Raw genomic sequence first — 12,377 nt, forward strand, 5'->3', positions numbered from 1 at the left:
CAAGTTCATTTACTGCCTTTTCCTCAGCAGTCCGATGAAGAGCTCCTGGAGAATGACTGCCATGCTTCGTCTTATGTGTCTTTCTCTTTTTTTTTTTTCCACACTCAGCATTGCCCGTCTAAAGCTTCCTCATCTTGGTGTGAGTGTTGAGGTCACGGTAATGCTGAGTCAGACTACATCTCCTGGGCAGCTGGGGTGATCATGGTCAGAGATGTGGTGATTCGGATAATAGAGAATGTACCATGGGGTTACAAAGAAGATGTGTAACGTGGCTGTAACTGTTCTTTTCACTTTAAAATGTAGCGGGTTTCAGAGGCACAGAGATCTATGATTTGGAAATGATTTTAGTAAAAAAGAAAAAGGTGGTGTAGTCATAGTTACCTTTGGCAACTGTTGCTCTTCCATGGCTGGATGCAATCTGTAATTTGAATAAAAAAAGATAAGTCAGCCATATTTATTTATCTATGACCCAGATATCAAAAGCTGATTTCTGGAGCAAAATGTTCATGAAAGCAAACTGATGAGGTGTGTGATCTTTAAAGAATACAACATGAAGAAGACACTGTTCGTGTTATAACAAACAGCCGGCGCCTCATCACTGTCATCACAGAGAAAAGTTTTGGCTTCCTTTTCTTCTCCATACACAGCAGCTGAGCAGACCATGCTGGATGATTAGCAACTCAAGGACACAAAGCACAAAGACACAGCACCCACAGGGATTCAGAGGTTAAATATATCTCACTGGATAAAAACAGCAAAATAACTTTGAATATTAACAAGGAGATATCTGCCGACAACAAACTATGTGAGGATCATACCTGATGAAAACACACACACACGCACGCGCATCGCCTTCCTCCACTTACAATTATAAAAGTCAAATCATCTTAAACTTCGCCTTTTACTCTTATGGTTTCTCTTGGCTATGTGTGTGCACATTTGATGTGTAACAGTAAACACAGAGTGCGTGACACTTAAATGAGAGGTGCTTTAAAAGCCGTCAGAACTCCGGACATGATGCTTGTTTGTGGGAAGATTAAACACTGTTCCCAGTTCAAATGTAGAAACTATTTTCCTTTTTTTTGTTTTTTTTTAATTAGCATTCAGCATCAATCACATATTTCCATACAATGTACCTTAGATTTCAAACTGAATGTATATCACATCTACTGGAAACAATTTTCATCAATAGCAAAGACACAGTAATTTGAATTACAGTATGTATGGAGTTAAGTCAAGTCAGTTTTATTGACACAAACCTATCTCACAGATCCTGAAACCTGCAACTATTTTCTTCTAATCTTCCATTGATAAATAACTAAAATGATTTATTGATCATTTACACTGTTACCTTCTGATGAGCAACTCATTACTTAATTGACTGATCATTTCAGCGCTATATTAAAGGTATCAACAGGTGGCAGTAATGGTCCAAGAAATGCAGCCATGCACCAACAACGGCAAAGAAGAAGAAGAAGAAGAAGAAGAAGAAGAAGAGCGCCAGCTAATAAACATGAATGTAAACAATGCTGGATTCCAACATTTCAGGAAAAAAAAAATCTGCTTTGCAAAGGTTTTAGGAGGAAGGAAATGCACTCGACACATTTATTAGACCTGAAATATACACACAATTCATTTTGGTGAGTAACACCGAATGTAAATCATGACTTCTGTTTGTTTACAAGGAAATTTCAGCGGGGGCCTTCCACAGACAATTTTGGACACAAACTCACAAGGTACAAGCCAAAACATTCCAGGACCTCACTTTTAGTTGAGATGTACTGTTTGACAGTGAACTAAACAGTACACGGACAGTTGAACGCTCGATTATGTTATGATTATAGCAAGAAATGAATGTCAACACTCTCACCCCTCGCTCTGCTTGTCTCTCTTTATCTGGATCTCCAGTTAACACACTAAAGAGCTGGTTAATGCTGATTCTGTTTCAGATTAGTTAGTGGAATTAGGAACACTAGTTTGCTAATAGTTTGGCATGTTTGCTGTATTTTATTTTAAAAGATGTTATTTTTAGTTTGACCTACTTATATTTATGTATATTTGCCTGAGGGGGTGGGTCTTATAATCAGGGCATGTTATATTCAGCCCAGTATGGTATGCAGCATGCAGCAAACCAGTGCTCTGCGTACCTGCTGGTTAGACTCCATCCCAATATAGGAGTTCCTGGAACTGCAGTCCACTGGCGGAGTCTCTTGCCTGATGAAGTCTGCCATCTCAATGCCCCCTCCAGGGTCCCTGTTCAGACACACAAACACATGCACACACTTGTATTACAGTGCACTCCCTCCCTTCAATCTGAATGTGTCATTCATCCTGCTCAGATCGTCGGTGCTTCCTGTTACACGTCATTTATCTCCTTCTCTGCAATCAGTTAAACTGACTCAGTTTTAGGACTTTATTAAACAGGCCTCTACTTTACATCCTTTAAATGGGGTTTAAAACTCAGCTGAAGGAGCAAAAACAGATGAAAGCATCCTTGCAGATTCTCTCCAAGCCTATATTTAGCCCGGACGTGCTTGTTTAACCAGTTGGTATGTTGAAACAAATAACTTGCCAGGGATCGTCTATAAATCATTTCCATATGCCAAAAAATGTTCCATATCGAGTCAAACCACAACACAAACACTCCAAGTAATGAACTGCAACACGTAGCATGGATGAGCGGAGACTGGAAAAAGGACCAGCGAGGGGAAAATGAGTGGGCGGTGGTGCAAAAAAACACCTTCATCAACTTCACCTCGGCTTGTCTGCTCTACTGTAAACTCAAACAACCTGGAATGTAACTCCAGATGTGTGGGCAAAGCTGCGACAGTGACTGCTCCTGTGGTCAGGAGCTCTCATTTTTCTTGTTGTCTTTCCCCTCTCTCAGCGTCCTGCTTAGCACTCCCTCTGGAATGTGAGTATGAGTCACCTCTCTGAGCCATGGGCAGTAAAAGGCCTGAACCTCACTGGCTTTTGTTCCTTCTGAATGTGAGCTAAACATCTCCATTTAAAAAAAAAAAAAAAAAAAAAAAGACATGAGACTGACATTTAGAGTTGGGTCACTGTATGGTTTTGTACAGTTTCATGGTGACTAATGACATTATCAAAGTAAATGACTTTTTCAGCTGGTGTAATTCATTATTAGCTGTTTGTGTCATATTGTTTCATTTTGTGAGATTTAACAGGAGGCGCCGGAGCTACACTGAGTCCTGCAAAACACTGGCCCTACTAAACATAACCCTCATACAAATTAGGTCATTAACTACCCTAATTAAGGCGTTAATTAGCACATATGTCACTGTCAACACACTTGTCTTTTAAAATAAATGGATTGCATATTGAACTCTGTATCTTTGTGCATTAAGAATATTTTGGGGTTTAAGAAAATCAAGTGACTAAAAGAAGAATATTGTAAATTTGATTCTTATAGTTGCAAATTAGCTGATGAGCACACATTTACATCGATACTGTTAAATTCAAGAGTCATCTGCTCTATAAAAGAACCTGTGCTAGTAGAGGTATAACAAGGTCTATGTCTGAGTTCATATTCATGTTCATATTCATTTGTGTCATGTGTATTCATACACATGACACAAATCACACAAATGGCACTCAGGGTGTTGTTATACAACAAGATGGTGCTGGATGAAAATCCAGCACCATCTTGGGCGGAGAGCACAGCTACAACTGGAAGGAGAATTAACTTAAAGGTCCTCTGTGGCGTTTTTGACCACTAGTAGCACTCAGTAGCAGCCATGTTTTTGTGGGTGGGTTTGTTATTGTGCACAGGCACGTGGGTGATGCAGTACATGTTCCTGCCAAGGGTTTTGCACCACAGTAAATCGCTGGTCTACAGGTGGTGGTGACACACTGAGAAACAAAGCAATGGGCAAGAAAGTGTTTTAAGGGGAAGGAAATGCATTTGTTAGGCACAGTATGTGTTTCGGTGAAAAACACTGACTGTAAACAGTGCTTTTGTTTGCTTACAAGAGAACCCCACAGGGCGTAATCCTGCAATGTACTTTAAAACAAAGCTCGACAACACACTCCTCGGCATAAGCCATAGAGAGGACAAATTATATGTAATTTAACAAGTAAATAACTGATTACTTTTAAAGTAATTTTCCCTGAGGTAAAATGTATGCTACATTTGATGCCTCTCTCTGTGTTAAAGGCAAAAAGTAGCCTAATTCAAAATCTGACCAAAGTTGCTTGGCCCATCATTACTGCTGCTGTTACAGCTGGGCGTGACTTGCCCTATCTGGACACTTTCAAAGCAATAAATTGGTTTTCCTTGAAGCAGCCTATGTCTTTTCACACATCAGCACCAGATCAATAGACCTTTGACCTCAGCTCTGATAGACAACTCCAGATTACATCACCTTTAAATGACTCGATTCACTCCACAACCACGCTCCATGTGATCACTGATCAGGAAGGATGACGTTCTCTACCTACTACACAATACTCCTACATAGTATTTCCAGAGCACTTTGTCTGCTTCATCATCTGAGCAGCTTAGTCACACACCAGGAGCGTCTTCGTCCTACATCTCCACGATATCAAATGCACCGTCAGGCTGTGTGAGATGTGACCTTACCCTGGGCCGTTGCTGTCCTCCCGACGCGTGGCACCTCCATCATTAGCCCCCTCAGTGCCAGCTCTGGTGCCCTGACTCTCCTTGGCCTGGTGCTCCACCACCTCCCCCTCATCCAGGGCATGGTGGAGGCGGTAATTCACCGTCTTCAGCAGCAGAAACATGGCAGCTATAACACCACAGTAGATTCCCACTATCACCATGGTTGGCGGTAGGGCCTGGGTTTAGAGAAAGAAGCAGAAATGAACTTTTACTGGATACTTTACACTGTGGAGGGAACAGGTTCGTGGTTTTATTGTGCTGTAATTGTTTTACTCTTCGTGCCGTGTTTTATGTTTATTTTCCTTTCTTTATGTAACTCTTGGGCCAAGGAATATCATTGTAATATCAAATTATTATTATCCAAAGTTGTGTTTTGATTATTTTGTTCCTCTTAAAAATGACAATAACAGTAGAAATTCATTTTAAAAAGGCTATGAGTTTTTTTACGAATGTTTTTATCCAAGATGACAATAGGACAAGATAATAATGTCATGCTGAAGGACATTCAGCCATAATGAGCGACAGCCACCATATCAACCATATGCTACACATCATTTAATTAAACAGTTTATTGTCAGAAAAATAATATGCAACTATAGTGATAAATATTTAATCACCTTTCAAGCAAGTATTGTGAAAACAGCCATATATTTTCTGATTCTAGCCTCCCAAAGGAGAGGATTTGCTGCTATTCTTTGCCATATATCAATGTAAATTCAATTTTGGGGGGGGTTGGGTTTTTGTTTTGTTTTTTGTTTTTTACTTTTGGTGAAACAAAATAAGACATTTAAAAACGTCACCTTCAGCTCAGCAAATATTTTATGACCAGAAGATTAATCAATAATGAAAAGAATCACTAGTAGCTGCTGTAGTGCTACCAGGAACTGAACCTGTGAACTGTGACCAACTACTGCACACACAAACACAGCTGAAAACAGATGACAGCACCTCTAACTGATTGTTTATGACTCCTACTGACAGTGTTTTAAGAACTGATGCGTTCAATAGTCATTCCAACATCTCTTTTTATGGAGCAGGTGCCAGGGAAGCTCTCAGCAGACACCTGGATGTCCCCCACAAGGTGTCTGAGCTGCGTCTCTGTTGTCCTTCAGACACCCCCCAGCCCCAGCATCTGTCTGCAGTTACGACAAACAGCAGCACCACTCTAACCTGTGGCTCAATATAAACCACAGGCCTGACCGACGTATTTCCACTTCAGGAATAGAAAGGAAACCACAAACCGATATGAAACATCAGCTTCTCGAAACAGAAGTCAGTGTGAGAGCATCCACAGACTTGTATCTGAGAAACACTGATGATATGAACCCCTGACATTTGGACCTGGTGTGTAGCCCATCTGCAGAAAGTGTTGAAATCATCTGACAGTCAGTGCATGATGTGTGAAGCTTTTTTAGAGGGTAAAAGTCAACACAGCCTTTAGAAAACAAACAGACATGAAGTGCAGAAATGAGCAGCCAGTGTTTTGAGACACTACAACCGCCAGGCTGCTGTCACATCCTCGCTAGCTGTGCTCTCAGCTGGCAGCTTCTGAAAACCGGTGATACCGCAAATCACAACCGACAGGAGAAAAACAAGCAGATAACAAGCAGATAACAAGGGGGATGGGGAGTTCAATGAACCGGCTACAGCCCGGCTCTGTGCGGCCGACTGCTGATGTCCTCACCTGGCGGGTCTGAACTGTTAACACTGATAAACACTGACTTTGAACAAAAGAGCTAGCTAGTTGGTGGACGGCACACTTAACGGGGAGGCGTTTAAATGTTATTCTGTTTCGCCTGAATAAGGTTCATTTACTCACAAATCCAATTTTTTTTTTTTTTTTTTTTAATATTTCGAGTGTAATAAAGACATCCCGTTACTTTAAAGAGACCTTACATTGTCTTCCCGCTCCAGAGAATAGACAGGGACCGACCGTTGGTGTCTTGAGGGAGCTAACCTAACGGACACTCGGTTCGCTAACTTACGTTGTTGGGAACAGTTAAAGGACGAAAAACATCCACATAAAAAGGCGATAAAGAAAAAAAAAAAACATCCGCAGCGCTCACCATGTAGAGTGTAAAGGGGAAACACAGCAGAAAGAGCCAGATGTAGAGATGTAAAGCGTTGACGAATGTATTCTGATCGGGGTCGTAGTACCATCCGCCTGTGACCGAAGCCCAGACCCCCTGCCTCAGGATCTGTAGAGTCTGCGACCCCATGTTGTTTTCTCCCCTCCGACGAATCCGAGCGGAACCGACCCACGGAACAACCGGGGTGACACGCTGGCTAGTGGTCGCCGAACATGACCAGCGGCGGGTTGTTTTCAGACACTGGCCTGAAAATCCCCTGTGCAGCCATCTTCTCTGCAGCTAGCCAGCCAGCTGGGGCACTGTTTCCAGTCCTCCACTGAGGAGACTCCTATCCCACCACGCCCTGCGAGAAAGTTCTTCTTCGTGGCTTCGGTAGGGTGGCAGCCATGGATGCAGCTGTCTGCGCTAAAAACACACGGCGCTGCTCTGCGCTTTAAGCCATTTTACTGTCCCCGCCTTGGTGAAAACGCACATTTCCTGAGTGACTGTGCACGTCTGACCTGAACATGAGTCAACACGGTGATGGCAGGGGGCGAGAATGCATGAAGGGACATGTACGGAGGGGCTCATGTGCCAAATGTGACCAAAGGGCGACACCTGCTGACGAAACTCTCCCACTTTAAACTTCATTTGCTGTTTGCATGAGGACCATTACCCCAGTGCCATCAGTGGTGGTGAAGGTAAAGGTAAAACTAGCAGAAAAAATATCAATCTATGGCTGATAATATGCAGTATTACAGAATATTACTGTGGTACCTTTATTCTGAAGTGGAACTAATTTTAACCACTTTTTATATTAAATTTGGTAGTTTATTCCAGTGGTTCTCAACCCAGGGGTCAAGCCCCCCCCCCCCAATAGTGCAGGAAGGAGTCAAAATCAAAGTCTATTTTTCTTCTACTCTTGCTTATCTTATCTCTGCTTTGTGTAAATTATGTTATTTGAAATTTAGATGGGAAAAACCACCACAGACATCTGAAACATGAAAAAACATCACAAGCCAATAAGGTTGGGAACCACTGGATTAAGTCTTACAAACTTGTCAAGTGCTCTTTTTAATGTGAAATGTATTAGTATTAGGTATTAAGATTAGGATAACTATGAACAAAAGCTGTGGCACCTTTAACTGTTGTTAAAAGAAAAAAACATATATATATAATAAATGCTGTGAGTTGTGAGTTCTTGATCATGGGTCAGGATCACAATAAGTTCCCTCATAACAGGAAACAGATCAAACAAGACAACTGTCATCAATTCAACACACCAGGATACAATAGCTGATACATTTTAATACAAAAAAACACAAAAAAACAGAGCATTTCTTTCACAAACAGATGAAAGTGACAGTAATTAAAGAGAGGTGAATGCAGATTGCTTTTCAGATGAGATGATGCATTATGACATCTCCCTGTGAAGCAGACAAGAAATTAAACCATCCTCTGAAGTCACTAAAAACAAACATTATGATGATGTCAACAGTAAGATGAGACTGATGCTTATGTCAGCACATCATCAAAAAACCTCATCCACTGTGAAATGCCTGCTGACATCAAAAAGTTCACCCATATTCGTAGTACAGCTGCCTGAAATGTCCACGATTGCCAAACCTATCACGTGTACAAGACTAAGGTTACAGTGCAAAAGTAGTCCTGGCACTGGGGCCAGAAACTGACACTTTTTGTGCCAGTTCATTCTTAGCATCTGTAAACTGAGCAAACGAGTAGAGTGGCAGACCATCTCGCAGTTTTGGAAGGGGAACAGAAACGCTGCCAGTCTTGAACTGTTTTCCACTTAGTACTGTTGGACATTTCGCTGCATTGCTCCATCTTCACAGAGTATGAGAGGTATGGCTGTCACTGTAGCCTTGCTCTCTTCTCAGGAGGAGGTTTGCTTGGTGGAGCTGGGGCGGAGGACTTTGTTGCTGGTTCCCTCTCCTCTTGTTTTACAGTTTCTGTGGGAGGTTCTGGCTCCTTTTTCACCTCCACTGCAACACAAGAACATATGATCATGGGAAAGCTCATGGACTTTGTGGATATTAGGCTTGTGGCTTCACTGCATCTACAATAAAACCTGAATACTATATTACATTTTAGATGTCATATTTATATTAATTCACACTTGTTCAGCTAATATTCTAATAGTAAAGCCAGTTGTATGTAGACCCATGGTAGAGCGTTAACATTCCCACAAAAAGCACATAATAAAATCACAATACCACAGAACGACTAGAGAATATCAGGACCAGGGGAAAATAAGTTACTTTAACCTGTTGTGTTTTTATCCTGTGTCATTCTTTGATTTTATGCACAATACCTTTTGTTTTATTTGTTATTTATAATTTGCCTTTTTGTTTCATGCTGTGAGTCTGCATGTTCATGTCAGATTGAATTCATATCTTTTTGTTTGGTGAATATCAGAATAAGTGTGAGCAAGTTGCTTTATGACAGAACTAAACCAACTTGAATCTTATTTGCATCCATTTCAGTGATAAGCAAGTGACTGATGTCCACACACTGGCACTATTTATCATGTAGCTTTAGGATCTAAATATAAGGATCTCATACCTGGAATAGGCTTCTCACCAGGCTTAGGCTGAAATTGCAGAAATAACAAAATTATATTACTTGGATGCTGTCATGTTATCATGTAATAATTCTTATTGCAGGGAAATTTAAATGAAAAGACCAAAGTGATTCTACTTTCATAGCTGTTTAGAGTTAGTGTAACTGTACCTGGTAAAACGTTGGTGGAAATTTTGACCTGAGGTCCAGAAGGAGTGTGTCCACACGGTGCCTCTGAAACAATGAACTCGGTTCTTCTTTCTTCTTTGACTTAGGTTTGGCTTTTTCTGTAATAAAGTGTGTTCTTAATCAGCTTTTGCATGAGTGAAACCTTTAAACATTCTGGAGACACATGAGTGTTATTAGAGCATCATAGCTTGTCCTCTTTTTACTCCACTTGTTGTTTTAAATGTCTGTGATCTTGTTACAGGAACTATTCCACAGCTAATAAGAGCAGCAAAACTGCACCCTAAACTGGAAAATTTTCATGACTTGTCAAAGCCTAACCTCTCTCCTCTTGGTCCTTGAAGTGCCACCAGTATCCTTTGGATGGGTGGTAACGGCAATATGACATGGCCTCATCAAACGCTGACTGGATTCCATGGACTGCAGAAAGCTAAAATAGATGTGATTCATGTCACTCACAGTAAAAACCTTATCAATCATAAAAACTGAAATCCTCCACCAACAGCCTCTGCAATACACACTTCCAAGGTTATTTTAGAGGATTGTGTTAGAAATCCTCACCGCTCTGGAGCTGATCACTGTTCCCAGGTCTGGGGCCTGATACACCACCCCTGCTATGATGTAGTAGTCAGCCAAAGGTATCACTGGAGAAGTAGAAATGGAAATTAAATCTACATATGGGGCCTTAAATGCGAGACTGTGTATATAAACATGTTTTATTTTAATGCAAGTCATGAGTTTAAAACCATCTAATAATGGCATTTAAATCAAATACAAATTACGGTTGTTTTAGCTTGTCCAGATATTATTATAGGTCCAGACACTGGAGAGTGTTTTGTTATCAGTGACTTATGCAGCTGGTAATGATAAACACATTTACACACATTCAGTTAATACTCATCTTCAGAAGGTACTTTTAAGTAAATTTACCCTTTTACATCAGTAAAACGCTCTACACAGCATAATGACATACACAATAAAACCACACCATCACAAATATACACAGTGCACGTTGTCCGCTGACTCACCAACGCGGTCATTCACAATTTAAATAGGCGCTCGATACTGACCTTGTGTTGGTGACTGCCTCTGCTGTTTACGGATTATATAAAGAATTGGCTCCTGAGCATGAAGAAGAATGTACTCCACTCCCACCATCTGACTGAAAAAGGAGAGAAACAATGATTTTTGCTTTTATATTCACAAATGTCACTTAATATGACATCTCAGCAGCTGTGTAGTGACAATGCATTAATAATCTATTGTATCTTGATCGACAGTAAACAGAGATTATCCCTCAACTCCTAGTTATACTTTGTTTCATCTGGTTCATTGGTGTCCAACTACTGGTTAGGTAACACCAAATCAAACTGCGTGGGATGAACTTACTTTAGATGTTCCAGAGTGAGCCGCTGCATCTTCACTACCTCATTATTACAGGTCCGGTCATAGAAAGGATTGCTTCTCTCAGAGAAATAGTCCAGCACATTTCCAGGATTAAGAATGGGCACCCAGCCGCTGTCCACCCAGGATATCCCGAGGAGGTTATCTGCAGATTGAACGAAAAATGTAACGTCATGTAACGTTCAAGGCTGAAGGCTGGTCAGTTTTCAGACTCAGGTTTTGATGTCCAGCTGTGTTATTATACACCTTCAATCGGGGCTACAGTTACTACAAACTACGCAGCAATCACAAACACAACTTAACTTAAAAAAGTATAAGGAGATTACAAGGAGGTCTAATAATTTTTAGTTTCGGAACTTTCACTGACTATAACTTTAACTAAATCGGATGTTTAATCATAGCGGAGGGTATGCTAATCGTCGCTAACATTAGCCTCGAAGGAAGCACTAACAAATAGCTGCCAACACCGAATTTACATGGCAGCTTTATCTCAAGGCTTTAGCTACAACACGCTAATGTTTGACTTGTTAAATATCACTACAGAGAAAAAAGCACTGGAAAATATCTCCTAACAAAAATAAAACCTTTATTTAGCTACCTCTGAAATCCACCGCCGACATGATGTCAACAAAATGTCTCAGAAAGAATACGTCATCACTATGCCTCAGGTCGTAGGTTGATGACGTTGTCTTGACCGTCTTAACTTGTATAATTGAAAAGAGTGTATAAAGTACAATAGACACTATAAGAGACACTGAATACGAAACGAGAAACACTTCTGTTATTATTATAGCTCATTATTTTATTATGGTTCTTAACGGTGGTGTAACTAAGTACATTTACTCGAGTACTCTGTGAAGTTTGAGTTACTTATTTCCATTTTATGCTCTGTAATACTTATAACCCATTACATTTGGCAGGGGGGTATTTTGGGTTTTGTATTTGTCCTTTGTATTGCATTACATTACTGTAATATTTGACAGCTACTTTACAAACATGTTTACATAGAAAATATAAGAACAATGTAGCTTAATGTATAATAATTTACATTTATTTGTTGATTATATTTTCTATAAATAATATGACTTTGCAAAGTAACTTGTAACTAAAGCTTTGAAGGAATGTACAAAATACTATATTTATCTAAATATAACATAGCAAAAAATATAAATATTCAAGTAAGGTACAGATGCCTTAAGATTGTACTTAAGAGTACTGTACTCTAGTACATTTACAGTTAGTCTGCACCACCTTCTGCAAGTTTCAACCAGATATAAAACATGTAACAGTGAATTTACTGTTCAGACGACCATCATGGTAGAAGTTAGGAATGCAGAACATTTTTTCTGTGAAAATATTTTATGTTTCATACAGGCTTCAGAACTGTTGCCCATCCTGCTGTGGTCCTGATGTGACATAAATGTGAAGGTATCACATTTATGTATGTGAGAGGTTTCACTGACCAATAATGTGAACAGCTGGATTATAGTGCTGTCTAG

The 12,377-nt window shown here is 40.2% G+C and overlaps 2 protein-coding genes across 7 annotated transcripts in view; both read right to left on the bottom strand.

Moving 5' to 3' along the window:
• Window positions 1-7,270, bottom strand: part of pcnx1 (pecanex 1) — a 36,218-nt gene extending 28,948 nt beyond the window's left edge. For 5 of the 6 annotated variants that reach the window (XM_071498800.1, XM_071498799.1, XM_071498797.1 and 2 more), the window contains exons 1-4: window positions 6,706-7,269; window positions 4,601-4,815; window positions 2,148-2,253; window positions 382-418 (exon numbers count right to left, since the gene is read on the bottom strand). In XM_071498800.1, coding sequence (XP_071354901.1) covers window positions 382-418; window positions 2,148-2,253; window positions 4,601-4,815; window positions 6,706-6,858 — 511 coding nt within the window. In that variant the 5' untranslated portion in view covers window positions 6,859-7,269. Of the gene's footprint in view, window positions 1-381; window positions 419-2,147; window positions 2,254-4,600; window positions 4,816-6,705 lie in introns of all 6 variants that reach the window. The other variant, XM_071498801.1, reaches the window with a different exon arrangement.
• Window positions 7,271-7,991: 721 nt separating this feature from the next.
• Window positions 7,992-11,592, bottom strand: med6 (mediator complex subunit 6). Its single transcript, XM_071498805.1, has 8 exons — window positions 11,477-11,592; window positions 10,864-11,023; window positions 10,545-10,636; window positions 10,036-10,118; window positions 9,796-9,904; window positions 9,460-9,575; window positions 9,292-9,319; window positions 7,992-8,711 (listed from the first exon to the last, which is right to left on the bottom strand). The coding sequence occupies exons 1-8, from the start codon at window positions 11,496-11,498 to the stop codon at window positions 8,581-8,583; spliced, it is 741 nt and encodes a 246-aa protein (XP_071354906.1). The 5' UTR covers window positions 11,499-11,592; the 3' UTR covers window positions 7,992-8,580.
• Window positions 11,593-12,377: the final 785 nt, after the last annotated feature.

The sequence above is a fragment of the Trachinotus anak genome, unplaced genomic scaffold, assembly GCF_046630095.1.
Source record: "Trachinotus anak isolate AG129_WGS33_773 ecotype Australia unplaced genomic scaffold, CSIRO_AGI_Tana_v1 ptg000015l, whole genome shotgun sequence".
NCBI classification, from domain to species: domain Eukaryota; kingdom Metazoa; phylum Chordata; class Actinopteri; order Carangiformes; family Carangidae; genus Trachinotus; species Trachinotus anak.